General features: G+C 33.3%; 1 protein-coding gene across 4 annotated transcripts in view; it reads left to right on the top strand.

Moving 5' to 3' along the window:
• The window catches only part of LOC125055023, an 88,702-nt gene that overhangs the window by 46,005 nt on the left and 15,266 nt on the right, over window positions 1-27,431 (top strand). For all 4 annotated transcript variants that reach the window (XM_047657217.1, XM_047657216.1, XM_047657218.1 and 1 more), the window contains exon 4: window positions 23,729-23,916. In XM_047657217.1, coding sequence (XP_047513173.1) covers window positions 23,729-23,916 — 188 coding nt within the window. The remainder of the gene's footprint in view (window positions 1-23,728; window positions 23,917-27,431) is intronic.

Genomic DNA, 27,431 nt, shown 5'->3' with positions numbered 1-27,431 from the left:
GTTGAGCCTAGTTGAATTTCATTCTAATATTATAGAAAATAAAAAATCTAAAAATAAATAAATAAATACTAAATTGTTTACACGTTTCATTATACAATGCCAGACTATTAATTTAGTGCGTTGCGTCGACTTGAAATTAAAACACAGAATACATATTTGTGAAATGACAGAAATCAGCTGATTGGACTGACTGACGCCATTAAATTATTCTAGGAATAGCTGTTATTCCGTGCGAAACGGCGGTATAGTTGCAATTCCCGAATAAGCCCACTATTCTTAGAATTTGTAGTTGGTAAAACGTAAAATTTATTTACTCTCGATTAACTGACGATTTATTCTAAGATTAAGATTTACTCTTGTTTGGTCGAATCGACCCTAAGTACTCAGTCTAAGGCCTACAACGCACTAGCGGCTGGCCGTGATGCGGTGTGCCGCTGCGGCGGGCCGCGGTATATACGGTCCGCCGTAGCGGCCTGCCGTATTCCGGCTAACCGTCCCTATTGCGGTCCTATTGCGGTCTGCCGCAATCGTCACTCGTCAGTGCTTCTTGAAATATTACAAATTCAAATTTAATGACGTGGAATAAGTGATACATCTATCTTATGTTCCATAATAAACATATTTTATTTTTTTATTTTTTACTCTTTTAAAATAGGTTTACAATATTTTGTTTACATTTATTAAATAATTATATGTGATGACGTAGGTAGGACGGCTAACCGCGCCGAGTGCGTGGAGGGGACGCGGCGCGCCGCATCATTCAACCGGTGCGGCTCGCCGCAGCTCCAGATCAACCGGAGCGGTTGACGGTTGACCGCAAGTCAGTGCGTTGTTATCGTGCGGTTTCATATAATAATCGATGTGCGGCCCGCCGCAGCGGCACACCGCATTGCGGCCAGCCGCTAGTGCGTTGTAGGTCTTAATATCTTTTACATAATTTTTGTTTTTCAATAATATGTTGTGTGTAATTGAATGGTAAACTCTAAATCTTACTAGAGAGCTTTTTTAAAATAAACTTATTGAAAGCACTGACATGGCATATACACTTTTCAATCTTGCTGCTCACATTTTAGTACCTAGGTATCACTCACCATCTATCATTTACCGATATTAACAATGATTATTTCGAAATCAAAATATTCGCAATTCAATAGATGCAATACCTACTTAGTTATTAATTATCATCTCGCCCGACAGCTTTTAACGCTGTAGTGTTCGAATTCAAGCCAGTGTGAGAATGTACTTAAATAAAAGAAACTCAGAGCATTCAATTTATACCTACCTACTGCTGGGACATCTTCAAGGTCATTTAATTTTATACTCCTATACCAACCCAACCAAAATAGGTAAAAATTTGTGTGCCTCTTTCCGTACTCTTTGTCGGCGAATGCGGCGCTCAGTGTCAAATGCTGTGTTACACTTGTTGCAAACCGCGGCGTTTTTGTCGGTAAATTATCAAATAAGTAGGTATTTAATACACCGACCGACCAACAGTTTATTCGCAGAACGTCACATTTCCCCAATCAACTTTGAACCTTAATTCTTTAGCGATAAACTTGAAAATCTGTTGAAGAAATTTGATAGATTGTAGTAGCTTGATGTGCTGGCGTCTGTACCATAGTATTGGCTGCCGTAGAAACTGTTACTAGACCTACTCGACTCGCTGTTAGTTTTAAATTTTGCTAAATAGAAGAATAATATAAACTTTGAAACATTAGTTTCACACCTACATGATGTTTATATAATTTTATTAGCTATAATTTTAAGCACATACCAACCTACGAGTACTAACGTTAGATCTGCACATTAGACATAAACAAGCATAACATATTATTATAGGTAGATACCTACAAGGTATGAACTTTGCTAGAAAGTTATTAGGGAACAGATTTGTGAGTATTAACACGCTACCTACTTAATAAATTGTTGAAATATAATAAGTACTTACCTACCTAATCAATACAATACGTTTCAGATTGCTTTCAGACGAGCGGCACGTTGCCAATTACAAATACAACTGCAGCCCTTAGTTTAGTGTTCTGATTTGTGATACCTACGGTTTTGATACTGGGGAACGTTTATCAAAATCGGGATTGAAACCAAATACCTACTTAATAACGCCCAAATCTCAGTTTGTCTTAACTGCAAGACGCAAGAGTCTTGCAGGCTTAAGTATTGTCTTGCTCAAGTCTTGCAGGGTTCAGTCTTGGTATTGGTCTTGCTATAATAAGGCGGTCTTGGTATTGGTCTTGGTCTTGCAAAAACGCAAGAACAAGACCAAGACTGCAAGACCAAGACCGATTTTGGGCAACACTAATTATTATTTATAAATAAATCCATACAAAAATATAAAATAAATCCATACAATAAGTTTTAAAACTGTGAGTTTTTTGTTATTGTTTCGGGGGCATACAAGACCCCGAAGCGTTCTCCATATTTTTCTATTTCTCTTTTTTTCTCAGATTTTTCTCAATGCATTGTTCAGATGAAGTTCTTCTTAATTATTCTTATTTTAATGTTAATTATTGTGAAGTGGAGGGCTTTTTTATTTATATAATTGTAATGGAGGGAGGATTTTTTTGGCGTTACAAATTACGGCTAGAAGTAGAAGTAGTTTCGAATATAACTTCATACATACATATGTATATTTATCTGTGACATAAGTCCACAACGAATATAAAGGTTCCATTACAATAGGTCAAGATGTTAAGATGCCATTAAGGCCAGTCTTGTCTAGACTTTTTGAATGATGTATGAACATCTGCAGTCTCACTGCAACTTGCATAATTGGATGAGAAATTTCGTTCAGGTTCAACTGAAACCCTAGAAATTTTCTAAAGCGAAATATATCCCTAACGAACACACTGAACTGCAATCCGTTTATTTTTGCTATTGGAAATGATTTACGATTTTAGAAAATTCTCGAAGATAAAATAATAATTTGGGACAGAGTCGTTTTAATTGTTCGGTATTTTTCAATTAAAGCAGTTCAGAAAATTCTAGAAACGAATTGGTATACTTTTTATTATTTGCGATTTTAGAGGTGGATCCGTCTGCGACCTAAATTTTCATCGTTGGATTGTTAGTAGTGTTTTGTAGAGTGGTAGGAATATCATCAGGACGTTCTTATGAACGAACACTTATGTGTAGAAAGGGCCGGCAACGCACTTGCGTTCCGGCATATCACTTAACATCAGGTGAGCCTCCTGTCTGTTTGCGCCGTTATATAAAAAAAACTTTAGAGATAGAGATACAATTTTATTCTTTGAAAATCAGAAATATTTTAAAGTTGTTCTGAAAAAATATAGCGAATATTTGTCCTGGATCGTAAGTATTAAAAATCCTTACAAGCCATCGCTCTAAACATTTCCCAGATCCTATGCCTTTTGACGTCCAGATGTAAGTAGGAAATAAGTTTCGCCGCTATTGAACTTCCTCAATATTTATAAATATAAATTTAAGGAGGAAATTTAAGGAAGGATTAAGAATAGAAGAGAGAGAGGGGTTCTACTTTCCGTAGCAAGTGTACTAATAAAAATAAATAAATATAACTATTTATAATATCGTAAATCGTTTAGCCCAACATATTTTTTATATATTTAACAAACACCTATTATTCAAGTTTTACTTAATAATTTTGATAGAACAGAAATTACTCGACGAAAACTATTTAAATAGTGGTCCAAAAAGGGTATAAAATGAGTTTTAATTGTTCCGACGTTCTGGGACGGACAGAATTGGAACATTGTGTTGTCACAACTATTATGCTTAATTTTATCGTAAATAAAGTTCGGCTTACAATTGTTATCTGTTATGAAGTCCATTAAATTTCGTGTTGGATATTACCTACAATTTTAATAGTTAAAATTAATCTTGGTAAAGGATCGGCAATGGTGATCACATTACTAAATGTCAGCGATATGGAGATACCAGAATAAAATATTTATAATAGTAGTTTTATTCTAAGAGTACATTGTCTTCACATATAATTATTTAACATTAAATATAAACATAAACTAATAATAATAAAATAATATACATTGAAATAAATAACTAAACTTAACATAAACTAAAATATATCATTAAAAGGAGTCTCTTTAGGCAATGTTCCGAAGATACTGGCAGCGTTCCCCCTTTGAATAGCTAACTAATTCTTTGTCCGAGGTAGCTGCAAGATCTTCGGTCTCCTGTGATGTCGACTAACCTTTTTGAAATTTCTTTAAAAAGCCTTAAAGCGCTAGGACCCCACGGACCAAGGGTCTCGACACCGAATGGGACAAAAAAAGTAAAATATAAAAAATATAATTTATAATTTTTAATATTAACATAATGAATTACACATAAGCATAATAAATGTAATAACATACATTTTATTATTGGTAATTGAATTTACTATGAAAAAAGTGAATATCAAACACATGGTAGGTACTGTATACAAAGACACTGAGATCCCACAGTCAACAACAACAGTGTTGATGGCCTTTGTTAAAGGCTTTAAGATAGAAAATGTATAAATAAAAATACATTAAAATGAAATGTAAGCGACTCATGAGTATAGGTTTTAACAAGAATATACATTATGTATTTAGTTACAATTGTAAAAAAGGTTGTTTTAGTTATTTGCTTAGCTGCTTTGAAAGTTAAAAGAATTCGTAATTAATACAATAGTTAAAACTAATTTAGTATCAATTGGATAGAGATACGTCACTCAAGAGTTTTATATATTACCTATATAATAAAAAAATACTTGTTGGAACATACAGACTTAGGAGACGCAGGCACGTGCTTGGCGAATTTTAACATAACATTTAATTAAGTTTTTAGTCAAATATTTATAATTTTATTAAAACAAACCAATAACATCACCTATTATGTGATGAACTGTTAAAACAATTAATTATTGACTTAATAATTCCAATTTTATTATTACAAAACTTTAATATTAACGACTTAGAATGAATCAATAATATAGCAATAGTGCTTTAAACACAACAGAACATAACCCGACATTGCGTAAAGATACCATCTTCATGATCTGCTGAATTCACAAAAACATGTTCTTCGATTTGTAAATATCCTTCCTGTTTTTACAGTCCGTTTAAAAATATTTTAACGACCACTTTCTGAAACTGATAAATTAAGTATTAATCAAGTGTTCGATGTTACGTTTACAAATTCTAATTATTTAGTAATTGAGTCGCTAGACGCATTATTTATGTCCTATGTTTATTAACAATTATCAGACTTGTCGATCTTGCAACTAAAAAAATATAATTTTTCCACGTTTAATCTATGAAAAAATAAATTTCCAAATCGTGTAGATTGTTTATTGTAAACTTCCCCTTTTTGAAGTCGTTAAAAATCAGTTACAATCAATAGACAAACAACTATCGATAAAATCAGAGCTTATCTCGAAGAATGTGGGTTCGAATCTAATTGAAAAACAGGGTCTAAACCTGTCTCGAGTATTATCAGTGTATTGGTTTTGTACGTGCCACGAATACTTTACGTAAATAATAGACCAAATCAAAAATTACTCTTATTGCTACGAATTTTCTATGGAAGAATAAAAACAATTGTCGTTTTAATATATTATATTTTGCGATCATTAAACAATTTTACAGTTAATTTAGTTAGAACTTTCATCCCCAACGCCTAATATTCTTTCATATTAGGCATTTGAACACCCTCGTGGCTCATATGAGGAGAAAATGATTGGTAGGAAAAGCGGAAAGTAGAGGGGATGGAAACGCCTGAAGAAAGCATAATAACTAAAGACTGACATTACTAAAAAACGCTATGAATTATTTTATGTAATTAAATATTATATGAATGATGTATATTTTTTTATATGATTTTATAAATAGTAAAGTCTTTTGTATTTAACTTAATAAAACCACGCAGTAAACACATATTACAAGTAAACAAAACTTGTAAGATCCAAACTTGATCAACGTGTATTATAATAATTAAGTAATGAACGGGTCCCTCGCGTAATTAATTAGTAAGTTTGTATGGATGGGAAATAACTTGATAAATACTGTGGTGAATGTAATAAATATCGCGTGAATGAAAGTAAAAAATATATTTAAGAAGATAATAAAACAAAACCCGATATAAAAAAAGAAAAACAAAAGAAGTGTTTTTAAATTGCTTCACAGATAAGAATGTTATTAAAGCGAGAGTAGAAAACTTAGGTTAATTGAAATATTAAATAAAACACAGAAATTGAAAGAGTACACACCCTTGTATCCAATTGGGCCTGAAATGCAAATTTAACTAACGCACTAAAGGATTAGCCTTACTTTAAAAACTTTATTTATTTATTAACACTTCGTTGCATACATAAATATAATACAATTGACATAATTAAATGAAAAGAAGGCCAACTGACCCTATCGCTTTCGAGCCATCTCTTCTAGGCAACCACTGTGAGATTTTTTTAAATTAGATAAGGTAAGCGCAAGAAGTGCAAAAATACATAAGTCATATAGACAGACAAAATTTACAAGTTTATCAATATTGCTTAATAAACCTGAAATTCTGTGTTTTCGGACGTCTAATTCTGCAGTTTAGGGGCCACATGCCACAAAGCCAAAAAGTAGAGAATATTACTGTGGCGTCACAGTACGAGTGTTTCTCACGTAGATATACACTTTTAGGTTGATTTAAGCTTTGGTCAAACAGCGGACGGGGCGGGACGGCAACTCTTGCCTGACGGATGGGTTGTAGCATATTAGTCAACATAAAATAAGTCACAGAGTATGTGCTACTCTACTCTCGATCACACACTTTCCTATTTATATCATTAATGTAATTTTTGAAATAATATATTATTTAATTATTCTGTATGACCTTATATCCAACGTATAAGCTTTGAATAATAAAGATTTTGTAATTATTATTATTAATTATTTAACTATATGAGGCTTCGTGTAGGTATGTTTACGTAAACCTTTGTTCTAGACCATGAGGTCGACTAAGGCCGCGTCTTTATATCCTAAATACGTTCTTATATTAAAAGCCCTCGTTTCTAGAGCACGATTAAATGCTATCAATACTAATGTGTAAAATTTGTATTAAACATCTGTATGTTTGGCACTACACTGTAGCCTCGACTGAGATGCGCGCGTCATTTGTCGGATTGCAACAAAATTGTCCCTCCTATATTGTCTATGAAAATATTTTTTAACGTACCATCTCATAAACTATAAAACAGATTTATATGCGATCAATAGACAGAATGATTCACGAGAAACGTTTGTACGTTACCATAAATTTTTGAACTACGCCTTGTAGCCTCCCGCGCGAGCAAAAGCTTGTTTTAATAAAACGTTAACAATTCTCATGCGATGAATCTTTATATATATAATTCTTCTGTGAGTGTGTATGTCACTGAACTTCTCTCAAACGACTGGACCGATTTTGATGAAATTTTTTGTGTGTGTTCAAGGGGATCTGGGAATGGTTTAGATTCAGAAATCAGCCCGGCAGGTGGCGCTGCAGTTGGTACTTTCATACTTTAATATCCTAATAGCTTGAAATATCATGCAGGACAACGTCTGTGGGGTCAACTAGTATCCTATAAATTTCGGAAGACGTAACGAACTACCAATACATGGGGTTTAACGATTTTCTCCCCGAGGAGATGTAATATTTCCCGTTGATATATTTCACTAAGTTCCGGTAGCGTCGGGCGAATTTATAAGCATTTTCAATTCAAACATTTACTGGATATGTTCGGTTTTAATCCGTATCTTTGTTGTAATACGTATATTCAACTGTAGTTTTTCTCGATTAAGAAAAGTTCACAAAGTAGTTGTAATTAAAAAGTTATCAGTATGGAAGGCAAAGAAAAATCGTATTGCCTTGTCCAAATGAAATTTGCCGTAATCCCTTGGACGATCTCTCTTATAGAAGAAAAGAGTAGCTGACAAAGGGTGAAATTATCGCGTTTTTACCTGGATTTTTGATACTCACGTCATGCATCATAACATAACATCGTTTATATCTAGACTAGTGAATGAACATAACAGATATAGAGATATATCTTGTCTTCTTTCCTTGTTGCAATTTCGTCGTATTCTTCTTAGCTTACATATGAACTTTTAAATCTTTAATTTTTTTATATATTTTATTTTAAGTCTAAGCAAGCAAGATTTTTAGCTATTTTAAAAAAAACTCCTGTTAGCTGAGCAATGGATAAATAAATATCCAATCAAAATCCACTTATTCATATTTGAGGTTAGCAATTATGAACGTCAATATCAAAAAATTGAAGGTATAAAATTACATTTACTAACCAGTTTCCAAATCAAGGGCGTTAAGAGAGCGAGATGAAAAACATGAACAAGCAAGAAACCTACGCCACTTTTTAATTCCTGTGACGTCATCAAATAATATTTTTTTTAAATTATGTCACCGATCAAATTACCCAAAAGTAAATAATATTCTACTGTGATCAGTATAAAAAGTAAAAGAATGTCATTTTATTCTATACATGTTCTAATTTTAAAATGGAATGAAATAAGTCTATTCCAATATAGAATTAAATTTAAAAATAGAACGATACCTACCCCGCCTTAAGGACGCTGTGTTTTATTAAACACATTACACGGCCGTTAGCTACCGTATCTGAAATTTCCATTACCGTACCATTGTAGGGTTTTACCTGAGAAAAAACAGGGTTTTATCTCATTTACTCCCTCAATTTGTATGCACAGCTTAAAGCACCCAGGAGTAAACGGGGAACCGCATTATTTTCACTATCTTAGCTACGTGACAAATATTCTGGCTAGAATGGCTATTTATTTTGAGTAAGATAGAACTTCTTTAAAAGGAGGATAATAATTTAGATATAGAACTCACTACCGTGAGATATATTATAATAAGTTGATACTATTTATTTGATTAAAACTTATCTTTTCAAAATATACTAAATTGTGACAGCTTGTAATTTAAAGATATACTTACACGAGTATCACACATAACAAAGAAAATGTAACACATGTACTGTAAAATTAAACTTTTATGCGTTGGCATTTTAAATCTGGATTAAATTTTTTTGTTTAGTCATATAATTTATACATGTAGGTCAGTTTTGTATACTTATTAGAATCAAATTTACATATGTTGCCTGTTCTCAAATCAAGCGCGTAGAACGGCCGAAAAGAACTGGTAAGAAACTCTCGGAAAAACTCTTAATCGCTTACATAATATTAATATTAACCCAATAATGTATGTTTAACCCTGCAAATTAATAGGCATTTCACATGTGTAAATGAATATTTAAATGAAGCATTCCTTTATGCCTTTCCATAGAGACGTGAAAGCTTCATAAACAACAGACCGATTTAACAATGGCGTCGATCGAAAACAAGTGCATATTCAAGTCCTTTTGTGTCATTTCACTGTTAGTGAACCATAACCATCTAGTTTTGCTTTTTTATAATGTCGCTAATATAAAAAAACAATACTAGTAATAAATACAAAATAACAGTGGAACCTATATATACATATTACATTAACTCTATAATCAAGGGAAACGCCAAAAATCGAGTAATAGAGCATTAGACTTATGGAGGTTTTTGATTCGACTTGTAGGGAGATTTCTTAAGGTTTATTATTATATTATTTTCTAAGAAACAACGGTCAAACATTGTCGGCAAAGCCTTAAAGTCGATCATTTATTTTCTTCGATCTATAGACGTTTCAAATTATCGAGTTGTAAATTTCCTCAATAAAAACGTTGCTATGTTCGAGACACAGAGGTCCAATTGAATTTTTCGAGTTATAGCAGGAAAATTTGTACCAAAACAGCTGGCAGGGACTTACTGATTATAGACTAATAGAGGATTGAGATTTCGAGTAAACGGTTTTGGGGCTTGAAGGAAAGGGAACAAATTGTTTTTCTATCTTTTGAGGTTTTCGACTTATCGAGGTTCAAGTAAAGAGGTTCTACTGAATTAGTTCTTTTATATTGAGCTAACATATACGTGTATCGTAAAAGAAAGAATATTTTTTTACCTGTCGTGTGTTGAAAGCTCCATTCTATGTCAATGGATACAAGAGTGCTAAAGACAAATAATAGCCATAAGAGTATTTAAGAAAAACAGATTCAAAATAAGAACAATTTTTACATTTACATAAATTCAAAAGGAAGTTATACCAATAAACATTTATTTGAAAGATTAGGTGCAGGAAGTAATCCTCATCAACATAGAATTTACGGAAAAAGCTAACATTAAGCGGCAATTAAATTCCTAAATCTCGTACAAAATAGCTTCATTACTTCCTTTGATGTGAAGGGGTTGCTACCCTTGTCACAATAACACATTTTCTTGCCCCAAATTTCCATTTTCACGGATAAATATAGTCGATTAACAATAGCATTGACGCTTTGAAATATTATTGTTTGGAATACGTATTTATAGAACGAAACAAAAGCAATTTGGAACACATTTATTTAGGAAAGAAATAGATTCGAAAATAGTGTACACAATAGAGAATTATAAATGCTTCAAGGTGTTTAAAGTAAACAAAATTTATTGTAATTAAAATAAATACGAATTCAAAATTTTCAAAGTACTTCTTCTTCTTGAAGTGCCTCTCCACTACTGGAGGTTGGCGGTCAGCTCGTCATAATCCTTCTTATTTTTCGCCAAGCGCATCAGCTGTTCTACACTGGCCACTCCCGTCCATTCTCTAATATTGCGGAGCCACGACTTCCTCCTTCTGCCAGTGCGTCTTTTCCCCTCGACCTTGCCCATCATCATTACTTGATGAAGTCGGTACCGTTCGTGTCGAAACACATGTTCCAAGTAACTTATCTTCTTCTTTTTAATGTTCAACGTGAGTTCTAGGGATCGTTTGGCGCGCCGTAGAACTTCTTCATTCGTGATTCTAACTCAAACTCAAAATATCTTTATTCAAGTGGGTAACCAAGTACACTTTTGAATCGTCAAGTTAAATTAATCGTAAATTTACATTTACTACCAGTTCGCAAGTCAAGGGCGTAGAGCGGGTAAGAAGAACTGGCAAGAAACTTTCCGCCACTCTTTTTAATCGCCAAGTATTGTCATACAAATTGTTTGAACTGGAGCAATTCAATCCCAAGGATTAGGATCATTTAAGTAGTCCTCAAATTTATAAAAAGCTTTGTTGATTAATTTTCGTTTAACGAGGGCTTTGAATTTATTTAGTGATAATTCTCTAATTTCGCTTGGGAGTTTGTTGTAAAAACGAATACAATTTCCATATAAGGAGTGGTTTATCTTTTGGAGCCTGGTTGGTCGTACACTCAAATTAGTTCTATTTCGCGTATTATACTGGTGAAAGTCACCATTTTTAAAATCGTTTATATTTTTTTGGACATAGGGGAGGCCGGGGTTCAAAGTGCCGGGGGTAGGTTGTTCCGATCCGAATATCTCCGCCAAGAAAAGAGATAGCAATAAGTGTGAAGTGCGTCGCAAAACGTCATACCATCACGCATTTGCATCAGCCATTTTAGTAACGTTCTGTCGGCGTGTGAGAGCGGTAACCGATTAGTGACACATAAACGTCACGTAAGTAAATATTTTCGTTCTTAAAGTTTTTGGTCTATATCAATCATTTTTCTAGTTATTTGTGAGTAGCTTGCAATTATCGGTTGGGCGAACTATAGTGAATATCTTTTAAATGTTATTGTAGGCTTTTTATAACCTCTTCAATAATTATTGGAGGTCACTTTGAAAATGGAATTTGGGGTTCAAAGTTCCTCTAGTGTGGGGCTAGTTGTTCCGGGGAACAACGTGCCCCGTAATGAAACACGTAAATAATAAAACTAATATTTTTTTAGGATGAGAAACTATAAACGGAAAACCGAACGGGGCAAGGTTTCGATAGACCTTTTGTTATTAAATCTGGTCGTAAGCTTAAAACGGTAGCTCGGGAACTAGAAATATGTCATATGACATTAAAAGTTGAAAGCCGGTTTAACACCAACTGTGGGTTACTATTCTAGAAAGGGAATCACGATCAGGAGAAGACATTGGCAGATTATTTGTCAATTTACTTTGGTCTCTTGCCAGAAGAAGTGAGGAAGTTAGCATATAGTTGTACTGTTAAATTTGACATGCCTAAAATTCCAGTCTCTTGGCATAGAAATAAGGAAGCTGGAGCTGATTGACGGGTTTTCTGAAAAGAAATCCGAAGAAAAGAAGAAGCTGTTAAACCCTTACCTAAAGCACCACCGAGATCATCTACAACAAATATGCGACGAATAAGAAAATCAGCAATACTGATTTTCTACGCCTGAAAAGAACGCTTTGGCTGAAGAAAAAGCAAGAAGAGGAAAGAGCAATAAGAAAATAAAGGGGAAGGAAATTCAAAAAAGAGTCGGAAAGAAAAAGGCAACCGGTGAAAACAAGCGCAAGTGACACGTTAATCCGTAAATGGACTAATGCGAAAATGACTAATGTGAAAAAGAAAATGCGACTCGGAAAGTCCTGCAGGAAGATGATCATGGAAGTGATAGTGAAGAAGACAGCCTGGAATGGTTTTGTTTAATATGTTGCGACTCATATTCTAATTCACAACCAGGTGAACAATGGATTGAATGCGTCATGTGTAAGAATTGGTCTCATTTAAAATGCCTAAAATCTAAAGATGTTTATTACTATGTTTGTCCGAATTGTAATTCTGACGACGAAATCTTTAAATAATTAATTTTTAAGCACTGCGAGACTGAAATAAAACTTTAATTTAAGTAAACCTTTAATTAGATTATTGATCTCAGTAAAGAAAATGCTATGAGAGTGAATATATAAACTTTTGTTGGAAATGTTAAAATTTGTTGATTTTTCTTTTTATTTTAATTAAAATAATTGGTTTAGTTTTTTGACAAATTGACGTTTGTCAAAGTTGATTAATATTATAGATGTTTATTAGACATAAGCCCTAATTAAAAGGTCGTATTACATTATTAGTATTAATACTTGCTACTATTTTGTTTATAGTTTTCATTAAAGCCTGTTAGTTGAAAATAAGTCGTAATCATTAAAATTTTGTACTTTATTCATATTATAAATGAAGCTTTCATAAATATTCAGAAAATTATTTATTTCATACATACTTTTCCATCTAATTGACAGCGGAACAACTTACCTCAACTAAGGAACAACCAGCCCCTTTGTGGGGCGAGTTGTTCCGTGTCGACTTGCTACAAAAAAAATATCCTGTGCCAAAATATATTATTATTTCAATGAATTTGACTTTACAATTTGAAACAAGGATAATTTCTGATTATATTTATACAGGTATCGTGGATTTTAATCTTTCTATAACATTCATATTACGTCTTTCTTCAAAAATCGGAACTTCGAACCCCAGCCTCCCCTACAACAAGGCTTCAAGAATATTATGACCAGATAGTGTCATAATATTTATCTATTGATCTATGGACCCAGATCAAAGTACACATGTTATAAATTTACAGTATTTTACATAACCATATATGCAAACAAATACAATGCAGAACAAATTAATGAAGGCTGAAAGCTACACAAGTTGCGCTCTTTTCTATTTTAAATCTTAATATAAAGATTATCTTCACACCACATGTTTATAACGGAATTGAGGGTTCACTATAAGCAAAAGTAGCTGACGTGACATTTAATTATTATTTTCCTACATATCTCTGTCGATATTCAAACATTTAAAAGGAAATCCATTGTAGGAATTCGCATCGTACATCTGGTGCTCGCGAATCTAAGCCAGTAACCCATTCATCATTCGAAGCTATCGACACCAATCGCTTTATCAGCGGTCTCGCACTATTTGTCTTTTCTTGTCGTATTTTATTTATTTTGATTAATGATATAGATAATTTATTTCACTAGAAAATCCTTTTAAAACTTCGAGCTTCTATATACTTAGAGACCAGACTTGAGACTTGATATCAAGATTGTTTCGATTTTTTTTTTAAATGGGGTCAAATGAGCCTGCGAGTCGGCCTTAGGCAATTACCGCAGCCCATGGGTACCGATTTAGTCACTGGATGCGTGGCTAAGTACCTCCAGATAGTTTGATATACAACTTTTATGTCGTAGTGTCTTTTTTTTATTATAAATTTCTTAATTTCCCCGACTCTTGTGTTGCGGGACTTTATTTTATACGTACATATTTTCTTAAAATGTTTTGCCCTTACTTTGCAATTAGTAAAGGTGACATATTAATTTATATTTATATGTAGTATGATTATGAATAGGAGCGTGAATATCTATTTATTTATAAATTAGTAAACGCTCGTAGAAAGTGAAAACATTTTTGAAGTTATACTTCTTTAGGCGCGGTATGAAAAATTGATGAGAGTGAAATTTTACGATGCGCGCGCACCTGAGACACAAAGTTGTCAGTGTGATTATAGCGTGCGCGAGCGAGATGGGAATAAGACAATCTACAAGTAAAAAGAAATAGAATATGCGTGAAGTTAGCTATGCCAAGAATTTTGAATGACCATAATAACATTTACCTTTTAAACAATTAAAGGAGTTTTAATTATTTTTTTTAAAGAAATTTAGCAATGCTTTTTCACAAAGACCTATTGTTACTTAGTTAAAAGGTTATGAAACATACCAAGTTATTAAATAGAATGAATAATATAATAAAATAATTAATAATAATAATATTTGTTATTAATATTAATTAATAATTGAATAATATACTAAATATTATTAAATTGTTTACGTTAAATTATTAATTATATTAAAAAAAATAAAGAAAGCCAAAGAAGTATAACTTCTTACGCGCGTACATAAGTACAAACAACCTTTTTTTTATTATATGTGTATGTACATATTTTTCAGTAGGGTACACATAACCAAAGGCTAAATGGATTATACCATCATCATTTATCTACGCTCATTCCACTAAGTTAAAGTGCTTCAACCTTTCTCTCTTTCATTTTCCTGTCTAAATTTCCTACAAAAAATATTATAATCGAATTTGCTTATCTACATAGTGAAATAAAATTATTTGTAAGAAATAGTTACTATAAATATATGACACCAATTACTTCGCATCTTATTATCTCCGTTATCTTCTCATGGAAAGTATGACATCTGACCCTTTCCCATACAAACGCGGGAAAAATATGAAAACACTTTATAAGACGTAATCGGATATCAAGTAAATAGCATACGTGGGAATTATTCTTCTGTGAACTAATTTCTTTTTGCAGTTAAAATAATGCTTTTAGAAAAAGTAATGCTCGGAAGCGTAAGAAAAATTTAATCACATTTTAATTGTGTTAATGGATGATGCGAGAAATAAGAAATTCGCTTTTGCGTAAGCGTTGTCTTTTATGACTTTGCATCAAATAGTTGTCCTATATCGGATATTACTGGAATCCTTGTTCTTTTTTTGACTATAATAACTTAGAATAACTTAATAATTACATGTTTTACTCTTAAATAAAGTCCCCGAGTTTCGTTGGTCATTTTCTAAGATTTTAAATGAAATACTAAATGACGGTGCGTTCCTTTTAATTGTGATATCTAGCCCAATAAGCCTATACACGAGACACTAGTCATGAGATTTGTGTTACAAACCATACCCGTTAACCAAATATCTATATATAGAATTCAATATTTCAGTTTTACCAGCACGTTTTCTTCGGATAGCTGGTGATAGGAAATACTACTTATAGGGAGAAAAAGGCGCTAGTAACACAGACTTCAGCTGTCTCTGCAATAACATTTTTACGTCACCTACCTTGTTAGATGTAAAACAGGAGAAATGTCATTTTTTTATTTTATTTTTGTAATAAATTTTCTTAAATTTTAATAATTTATCGCTTAACTTGCGCGTTATACCTTTTAAACTATAACATTTATTTTAACTGGTAAAATGTATTTTTAGCTAAATATTTAAAGGTTTACTTAACAAATAACTACAAACTAACTAACTTATACAAATAAACCTTTGTTGCATAAAACCATAGACTACCCTAATATAATACGTCACATACATCCAATAATAAAAATGCGATTACTAGTGCCTCAAATCGATATTACTACAACAAATAAAAAACTATTTAGTTCTTCTACTAGTTAATCAAACTAAATCATCTGTAGTAGGTTAACACTACATACTATCGAAGTATAAGACATTATAGTTCACAAGTGTGCGCAGACACACGTACTTGCTCTATTCTCATATCCCGGACATATCACACAAATCAATTATAAGCCTTTTGGTTTTTTTAGCCAACGCAAACATAGTTTTTTTTATACATGTCTTTCAATGTTTCAGACCTACCCAGGATTTCTATCTGAAAGACTTAATTAATTTCTGAAGGAAATAACTTATTACTGTATAAAACAGATGTAAAATGCTACCGTGGCAAGGAACTTTAAACAAAACAAATAATCTTATGCAAATAAGGTTCATCAGCTCAGAAAAGATTTTAATAAGGTTGTTGAACATGCCATTTATTCTAGATAAAAATGGAAATATTAAAAATTTAAACAGAATATGAAGAAAGAATTTTCTGGAATAAAATGGTGCCGTTTTCACGTTAGCAAATACCTCGGGCACCTCATTTATATTTTATATCGCGCTAATGACGCGCATCCGAGGTGCCTTTTCCGTTTCCAAATACCGTTTTCTTTAAAAAAAAGGCTAAAATCTGCAATTGTCCTGCATGCTTTCATTGCCCTATATTTTATAAGCATTGTTTGAAATCGCCATCGGTTATTTTTTATTAAACAAAAGACAGTTGAATTTTTTTTCTCCTCAAATAAATACACGATATATTTAGTAATGATCTTTATTTATTTAAGGGAAGCTGACCGGAACTGTATTATTGTAGGATACTAATCTTAACGTCTACTTAACATTTCAAGCAAAAGTAACATAAAACCAATTTATTTAAATAAAGCGAGAAGACAGTTAATATATATATAATATGTTAACGTAAAATTGTAAAAACCGTTAGATTGTAATCTATCTCGCGAGATTGTAAACTGTCGAAAGATTGTGAACCTCAACGAACTGCTTACAAATTAACGTATTATTATTCGGTAGTTATATGAAATTGTTGGGAAGTAAAATTAATCTGTAATTGACCAAAGAAGTTTGAATGATAACTAAGTAGCATATACAATTAATAGTTAAGTCACTTGCCTCTAAGTAAAATGAAACAGCCACAGAAATACACTTTAACTATGTTCGAATTTTCTATTAATAATTAGTTAGTTACATACATATCAAAAAACGTTTGTTGAAAAGGATGTCAATAGCGTTAGCTGGCAGTGCTGGATTCGATTCTTGGATTTCGTATGCTGTACTGAGTTGGACTGTCCATCCAAAAGTTAAAATATACCGTATTAACAAATATTTAATCTAAGATATAAGCTTACTGCTGATGAACTACGTAATTGTAAGTACGGAACATCCAATGAAATGAATTTCCTCATAAAAATGTCATCGAAATAGAAAAAACATTTGTGAACAACAGCTTCTGTCACTGATTCATAGTTTCGTTATTGCCAAAGTTGGCCGGTCACGATTTATCACGCGGGTTCGTGACAATATATTCCCAAACATTGGTTATTTTGACTAATAGAAAAAAATATCCAATGTTCCAATTTTTTAAGTTATACTTCTTTAGGCGCGTTATGAAAAATTTATAAGAGTGAAATTTTACGAGGCGCGCGCACCGTGACACAAAATTAACAGAATGAAGTTGCCCACGGAAGATGCTACGGCATTGGACATAATTTAAAAACAACATTCGAATAATAATAGAATTTATGTTACACTTAATGTAAGAGAATAATAATAAATATTTATTTATTTAATTTTTCAAATGTAAACTAAACTTTATTGACTATAATGACTCATTTTCCAGTCTTTGATTCTTTAATTGTAATTAATTATTTGCATGCAATCAAAAACTATTTTTAATAATGCCAAAGAAGTATAACTTCTTACGCGCGTACATACACGCACCCTTTTTTTTTAACCACATGATATGTTAGTAACAGTATTTATTACCAACTTAACCATGCTAAGCCGTTCCTTACATGTTTCGACTATTATTATTTGAGACTATATTATTAGTACCGTATATAAAAGTATTGATATTTGAAACGCTGCCTGTTGATTTCAATAGCAATAACTGAAGTATATTTACGTGACAACGTCTTATAATTCGATGGAGCCGGCTGCACGCACGAAAAAACATGACTCATGCGGCGTTACCTCACTCTGAGGCGTTCCATTTAAAATTGACATAATTGTATTTATGCGTACAAATAAATGTAACTTGATCAATTCAATTGTGATTTCCATTTACCTCCTTCTCTATATCCATATAAAATACCTATCAAACAAATAAAATTTAATTTTTTTTTGAAAAATGCAACCAATATTTTTCAATATTTTTTATGACTTTGTCACGTTCAACTATCGTCAGTAAACCGACTTTACAGACAACCGATTTTTTTTTTAGTTCTTCCTTATTTAAAAATCAAGTTTTATATTAAAAATCGTATAAAAGCAAAGGTATATCTTGATATCGTCTTGGAAATACAATTGACCACAATGGATTCGTTATCGCTAAGTGATATTCGCAACATTGGCACGCCTCAAGAGAATTGAACTGGTAAAAGCGAATTTCATTCTCCGTAAAGTGGAGTTTTCTACCATTATTTAATTTATACACCCGCTATATTTTCTTGTCATGGTTTATACGTTAAATAACTTTTGTTATTTATTATTTATGGCTTATTATGGAAGTTTAGCGGGCCATAGACGGACCGCATTATGCAATAAAGACCGACTGTAATATGCGGTCGCCGCACGGCGATCTGCAGTTTCCATACTAAATTCATATTCGCAATACACGGACCGCTCGAGCAGTTCCTGAACAAACCGCATATTGCAGTCGGTCTTGACTGCAACATGAGGTTCGTCTACGGCCCGCTTTAAACGACCACCGACCGCTACAGTATCAATTTACAGTAAATTGAATAGGTTCGGAAAGAAAGAAAGTTCCCTTAAGAAAAGAGCGTACCAATTCTTCAGAGGCCGGCAACGCACTTACGAGCCCTCTGCGAGTGTCTATGTGTGGCGGCATCACTTAACATCAGATGAGCCTTCTGCCCGTTTGCCATCTATTATATTCAAAAAAGTTATTATGTTTGAAATAAAAAAAAATAGCATCACATACAATTGTCACGTTTGGGAGGTTTGGACTCGGAGATATATTTTTAATAAATAAATTTACTATTTCCTAATACAATCGTGTATAAGTAGTTGAAATACCTATGCCCGATTTCTTCATATTTGATTATAGAATTCATATTCTGGTATCAAATATATCATTTCCTCTTATTATAGTAGAATAAAAAATGTGCGTGTACTAGTGTACACACGTTAGAAGTGAAACTTCTTTATGACCTTATTTTTCAAAATTTATCTATATGCAACTTTACAGAAATTGGTTAAATAAAGTTAAATTAGATAAAGTTTCACAAAAGGCTTTTAATATCACAGACTTGAATACAAATAATACAATTATTTCATTTTACCTTATTACCACTAAGATTATGACAGAATTTCATAAATTGTAATAGAATTTTTAGTATCATTGTTATCGTTATTATACATTTTTGTTATTAATGGTTTAGAATCTCTTTGAATCAACCCTGGTAGGAACAAGAAAAAGACGCGCGTAACGGTCAAATGTGACGCGTAACCGAAACATGTGACGCGTAACCGAAAAATGTGACGCGTAACGAAAAAATGTTACACAAAATTTTTTCCAACCCCGATAAAGAAGTTTCACTTCAATAAACCCAATATTTCTAAACATATTCGATAATGTTTAATTCATGTTTCACCCTTTTGCGGTCGTCAGGATCGAATGAAAGGGGATCTAAATTGACCATGAATCGACATTTTCCGTGTGTTTGGCGACTGAGTAATCGAATATTGATCAGTTTCACGTAAAATGTTATTTTTAGAATTTGAAAACAGAAGCACAAGCTCATTTAAGTGTTCCTAATTCTACGACTCCTGCGACAACGGGTATATTGAATAAACCGAGCGTTAGCTCTCAATCACACAAATATTAAGATATTTCAGATATTTATTATAACTCAAGTGTTTCCAAACCAGTAAGAAACTCGACTTAGGTGTTTAAGAAAAGAATAGCATTTTTTTATTCTTAAAAGCCAACGCACTCGCGAGCCCTCTGGTATTGAGAGTGTCAATAAGCGGCAGTATCACTAAACGTCAAGTGATCCTCCTGCCCGTTCTCCCCCTGGTCTATAAAAAAAGCATTTTAATAACAAAAAATTGTTCCATGTGCCTCGTACGAACTCGAATTACCTGCATAATTCACCAATGTTTCGGGTTTTATCTAACTATGACACTAATTATGAGGATATTGATATTTTCCACCTCACCAAAGAAGATGTGAGAAAATATTTGAAGAGGCGGGAAGACTCTAATTTTGTTTAGGTAGTGAATTGAAATATTTAGTATTATTTGTTGTTATAATGTTAAATTTCAGATTTCTTTATATGGTTTTGTCTGTTGATGTGCTTATTTGTTTTATTTTTCGTATATAATATTGTTTATCTATGTAATCTGTTTTGGCTTTATATACTGTCTAAGTGTTTGTTTTATAATATTATGTATGTTCATCACACACAGCCTCCAAGAAGCTAGAATAAGTAATAAAGACACAAGACATACGATTTTATCACAGCGTACTTTAGCACTTTTGAAGAGAAGAAAGCTTCTGCAAAATACCAAGAATAAGTCTAGGTCTATGAAAAACGAACTTTCAGCGTTATACAAGCTAGTAAGCAGGCGTATAAAAAGCGACTATACAAAGTATAGATCGGAAGCGCTGGAAAAACATCTAATGCGATCAGGAAGCTCAAAAAAAGCATACAAGCAGTTGAGGACAAACAAAACATGGATAGACGGTTTAAAAAGTAAAGGAACAATCCTAAGCAATCGCAACGATATCATAGGAATAGCAACTAACTTCTATAAAACACTCTACAGCGTAGATTAGTGCGAAAATGCCACTGACCATAATATACTACAGTCCGACCTAATCTCAACTCGATGTATAGAATTCACCGTACCAGAAGTTATGCAAGCAATTAATAGACTAAAAACAAACAAAAGTCCTGGCTCAGACCACATCACAAACGAGTCTATAAAATCAGTGCAGTCATTACTGGCAGTACCGCTAACTCAATTGTTCAACCGTATTTTGGAAAATGCTAAAACACCGACACAATGGTCAGAGTCAGATATAATACTGATTTATAAAAAGGGCGACCCATGTGATGTTGCTAATTATAGACCAATAAGCTTACTACCGTGCTTATACAAACTATTCTCATCTCTTATAAACCGAAGAATAAGTATCATACTAGATGCAGAACAACCAATGGAGCAAGCGGGATTCAGAAAGAGTTTCTCAACTGTCGACCACATCCACACTCTGGAACTTCTCATTGAAAAATACCAAGAGAGACACCGAGCACTTTATATCGCTTACATTGACTACAAAAAAGCATTCGACACCGTCTCACATGCAAGCATCTGGAAAGCACTAACGGAGCAAGGGGTAGCGACGGAGTATATACAAATATTAAAGAGTATATATAGTAACAACACGGGCAGAGTCAAACTAGAGAAAGTCGGCCCAAGCTTTCCCATAAAAAGAGGTGTGAGACAAGGCGACCCGACATCACCTATGCTGTTTATTGCCATCCTCGAGTCGATAATAAGAAATCTAGACTGGGGCACAAGCGGCCTTAATATTAACGGAAAATACCTGAGTCACCTGCGCTTTGCTGATGACTTAGTGCTTGTATCCGAATCAAGCTCACAATTACAAGTCATGATTCAATCATTAAATGCGGCTAGCAAGAAGGTAGGTCTAGAGATGAACCTCACAAAGACAATGTTAATGACAAACAGTATAGAAATGACAGTATCGGTCGATAGAGAAATTCTGAAATATACAAACAATTATGTTTACCTAGGAAAACAAATCAGCTTTGAAAAGGACAACAACTATTTAGAAATTGAAAGGCGAATTCAACACACTTGGAACAAGTTCTGGAGTCTAAAGGAAATTTTTAAAAGCAATATGCCAGTATCACTTAAAACTAAAGCCATGTCGAGCTATCTCTTGCCATGTCTAACATATGCTTGCCAGACTTGGAAATATACAGAGAAGATAAAAAGAAAAATCAGAACTTGTCAAAGGGGCCTAGAACGGAGCATGCTTAACATTAGAAAAATTAATAAAATAAGACACTCAAAAATAAGAAGCGTTACTAAAGCTACTGATGCCCTAAACTATGCTCTAAAGCTTAAATGGAGATGGGCAGGTCATGTAGCAAGACTCTCTGACGATCGATGGACCATAAGGGTGACCAGGTGGGGTGGCCCTATTGGGAAACGAAACAGAGGAAGACCGCTCACGAGATGGGCGGACGACATTGCTCAAACGGCTGGCCCGAGCTGGATGCAGCTCACCCAAAATCGAGATACATGGAGATCCCTGGAGGAGGCCTACACCTGCGGAAGGGTTCTTGCAAAATAATAATTGAGAAATATATACAAATATTAGGAAAAAAAAATAATAATAATAATTGTCTAATTTACTTTCTTAAAATATATTTGTAAAAATAGTATTAAGTTAACTCTGTTATTTGCAAGAAATAAAAAGGCTTTTTTATTTTTTATTTTATTATTTATGTATGTTAGCTGTAAGATTACTTATAATTAAATAAATAAAATATTGACAAATATGCTTTATCCTTTTTCTTTCATTAAAATTCATGCAAAGCATTATTTAACTACTCAGATATGACAGATATATCAACCATTTAACAAATCCTGAAATCTGACATCCAAAGCCACAGTCTTCCAGCGCTTAAACCCGGAAAATAACTATAGTTTAAAAATTACATATAATTCCAGTTATAACTTCAGGACACCTTTAATACAGAGGCTTCAAGTATAATGAGACATGTCTGAACTAACAGAGAGAGCACACATTGTAAAGTCAATCCAAACAACCCTTGGGCTATCGTATGAAAGGGCACTTTGTGTTGAGAGCACCTGATCTTCCGCGTAAACTGAGGGTCCTTAATCCTTTTAAAGTGCTTTTTATGTTATTTACTTTAGACAAAGATTAACAGAGTTTCGATTAAATTAATATTTTCCATTTAAATGCAAGTAAGGCACAAAGTTCATACATGGATGTTTTTCCAAAAAAAAATTCTGAAAATACCTTTCTAGAAACTATTGCTTGCTTCCAAAGCTATATTTTGATATAGAGACAAAAGCGAACCCAGAACCAGGATATTTTTTTTCAGTAATATAATTTCACCTCTAATAAAAAAAATATATATATATATATATTATTAATAACTATGTGTAATATGTATTTTTGCACTTCTTGCCTACCTCATCTAATTTAATTTAAAAAAAAATCTCTTTTCTCACAATGGAAGAGATCGCTCGAAAGCGATAAGGCCGCCAGTTATATTTCATTATGTTACATTTTTATATTGTAATGCAACGAACTGTAAATAAATAAAATAAATATAGTATACTTAGTCTGAAGAGACTATATTTTCTTCTCACATATTATTTTCCTTAAAAACATACCCAACTAACTAATACTTATATTTCTTTGCAGATAACTCGTTTACAGTAGTAGTGGAGAAAGACGGCCGGGGGCTTGGGATGTCTGTGTGCGGGGGAGGGGGGTTGGTAAGAATCAGAAGGCTATACCCACCGCAGCCTGCCTGGAGGACCGGCCAGCTCGCACCAAAGGACCTGCTGCTATCTGCAAACGGTGTACCACTGGCTGGACTAAGCACCTATGTAAGTATTATACTTTATCGAACGATCGAATATGGATATCTTGATACAATCAACAATTCGACTATTCAATTTTTTTTTTTTTTAAGACAATTCACACCAATTGACCTAGTCCCATGCTAAGCTGGTGAAGCTTGTGTTATGAGTACAAGGCAACGGATATACATACATATTATAGACATATAAATACATATTTAAACACCCAAGACCTAAGCACAACACCAAATGCTCATCACATCGATGTTCGTCTCAGCCGGGGATCGAACCCGGGACCCATGGATTCGCAGTCAGGGGTACTAACCACTAGACCAATGAGTCGTCAGTAATTCTAGAATTATAGAAGCGAAATTTCTATGGTTTTTTGTAACTAATGTGATCTATGTTTAATAATGAAATAGGGAGCTTAGTTTGAATTAATTATTGGACATATAATTGAAAAAGTAGCGCGCCATGTATACTCGTCCGGATTGGGGAAAAAACCGCCTTCACCGGGGAAGGCGAGGACCTTTACTTCGTACATCGCTCACTCCAGTGAGATTTCAGGAAGGGCAGGACCCTTCAGGCAATTGACCACCCAGTGACGGCCCAAGCTGGGGTCCAAGTCTCACAGGAGACGCCCTTGTGCTAGTCGTCGGAAAACGCCCATTCAGGCCGAGCTACGCTCCCCAAAACAGCCCGAGCTGAGCTGTAAAGGCCAACAGCGAGATTTCTTTAAAAAAAGAAAAGTACTCGTCCGGATACTTTTGTCCAAAGTCCAAAAAAACCAATAGGATCTATTTATGTGTTCAAAAAGCGCTACTCAAAGGCTTTTGCTAATAATAAACTTCGCTATTTTACAATTGGAATCTGTTGTAGCAGTATTTCCCGGGCAGTAATAAACGTAAAAACTTTTATGAAAACGCTCGTGAGATATAAACTGCTGAGTGGAACGTATTTATAATGTTCTTATATAACGCTCTTAAATTCATATTTAAACACCTTAATATTTTATTATTTCGCGCTATCAGGTATTTGCAAGATTTATTAAAAACGTCAGCATCATGTTAGAGAAAGTTTTTTCTTTTGGATATATATATTGCTTTCACTAATAATTGTTAATCGTGGCAGTAAATGTAAAATTAGAAGCATTATATATATACATATTTATTTGTTGACGCTCATAAGTATAGATTTTGTATATATGAATAAATGATTTTTGAATTTTGATGGAAACGTTTTCAAATTCGTTGCGTAGTTTCAAGGGTTTAAGTGTATTGGGATGGGAATATGCTTTAATACCATGAACACATATTATATATATGAACACATATATATTTATACTATTTACAAGTATTTCAGTGATGTCATTGTTTATCTTACAAACTTTTGGCATTTATTTATTTATATATAACTATACAACAACCCTTCCATTGCCATTGCGATAATATTACAATATAATATTGTAATAAATGCTTAGATAAACATTTCAACCCTCGTCTACGTATACGATGAATTCGCTAAAGAAAACACGTTTCACACACAGTCAGCATAGAATCAGAAACACAACAGTCATTGTTCTAATTCGACAAACCAGATCTTATCATTTATCAATCTCCTCACGTACCATTTGAGAATCAAACTTTGAGCTGAAATCTCTAAACATACGTCGTTCGTGACCTGTATTCCAATTACATTCCACACAGTGTAATTAATAATACAATGTTCATAAAATTATTGAAATAATAAGTTACATTTATTAAATTGTTTCAAGATTTAAAAAATTCTTTCAATCTTATTAAGTTGATATTTGATAACCAATTTTTGTGGTTTTTTGTTCTTACAGGACCTTACTACCTTTACTAACGTTATTAATTTCATAACAGTTATTGTTTCGATAGAACAGATAAATCTGGTCGAATGGAACGAGGGATCGCGCCGCTTTTGACAATTCACAATCAAACGAAAGGCGCCATCTTTTTGTTCTTTGTTCTTACATAACTGGTTATATTCTATTATTATTATTAATTTCCTTTTTCCAAGCCTTTTTTGCTGACACCCAGTGTAACATATATAAATCAGATGTGCCGGTTTTGCTGATCAGCGCGTCGTGTGACACATAGGCCTATTCTAGCTGCTGCCATTATTTTCTAATGTTAGCTCTTCTTGTCCAAGTTGTGTCTCCTATTCTCTTTATATCGTCAGCCCATCTCTTGCTCTGTCTTCCTGTTTTCCCTTTTTTGTCTTCTCAATGATAGACAATTCAGAGTGGCGATATGATTTTTGTGGGAGTGGTCGACAACCCCCACGTTGGCTTGGGGAGGTATGTTTGATAGAAAATCCTTTGGCGCTTTTCCTTTCTTTGTTTAGATCTTCCGGTTCCTGATGTTTTTAATCTGATTATCTTACTGACTTACTTTAAAGCTAAAAAAATAAGCATTGCGGCCTCCGTAAACATAATATAAATACTATTGTTTTGACGAAGATATTTATATATATTTTTATTATTTCAAAGAAAGTGGTCACAAAATGAAATATTTAAGAGCTTACGCGTAACATCTTCAACTTCACAAGTAAAGAATAAATACTCACAATAAAATACTTAATAAAAACACATTGAAAAAATACCGTTTTATTTTTATCACGGATAGTTAAACCCGGCTCAACTTTTTAATTTCCGCTCCAACGGCAATAAAATTTTAAACTCAACTTTATTTACAGTTGATTAATGTTGATAATTGTTTAAGTAGATGAATCGACTAACATGGTTTAAATAGTTTCGTATAAGGGAGCGTTTAAGTATTACGTCACGCAATTTTTGGAGATTATTGGACCCCCCCCCCCCATGTCACGCTCCGTAACGTTTTTCTGTAGCCAATAGTAAAACGTTTCGTGACCACCCAGTGGTTCTTTATACCTAAAAGTTACCATTATGTGGTGTAAAGTACTGGAAAGTCTAAAATAATATTAACAATAACGCGTAATTTAATCCCCGCCCCGCATCGTAACGTTACGTAATACTTGAACGCTCCCTAAGTATATAGTTTTTGTAATGCGTTTCGTTTCAGTGTTTTACAGTTTGCGAGTAATTTTGGGACTACACATATCAGCCAAACAATACGCGCTATCGTTTCGTCTTTTGTTTTACATACTCTATTGACATTGTAAAAGTACAAGAAATATAATAGTACTGCTTTATGTATTCTGGCTGTATTTTCTCATGCAACATTATGCTGTACGAAACCGCATAACTAAAGAGTTCTAGTACACTTTGCCAGGCGCTCGCTGAAATCTTTGACACGCAACTGTATAATTGTACCTTGTATCCTTTTGATCTCTGAACGACTTCCACACTACATCCCACTGGGATTTAGGTGCTATAAACGTACTATAAGCGACATTCGTTTGCATATTGTTAGGGTAATAATGATATATAATAATATTTAATTGCTATTGAAAGATTGAGCCCCCTACCTAAAACGAAACTGTTATTTTCACAAAAGTGCTTTTTCGTCTTATTCTGCCTAATGGTGTTTATGCTG

The sequence above is a fragment of the Pieris napi genome, chromosome 13, assembly GCF_905475465.1.
Source record: "Pieris napi chromosome 13, ilPieNapi1.2, whole genome shotgun sequence".
Lineage (NCBI taxonomy): Eukaryota > Metazoa > Arthropoda > Insecta > Lepidoptera > Pieridae > Pieris > Pieris napi.
Note: the sequence above shows the minus strand (reverse complement) of the source record. Positions and strands in the feature narration are given on the sequence as shown.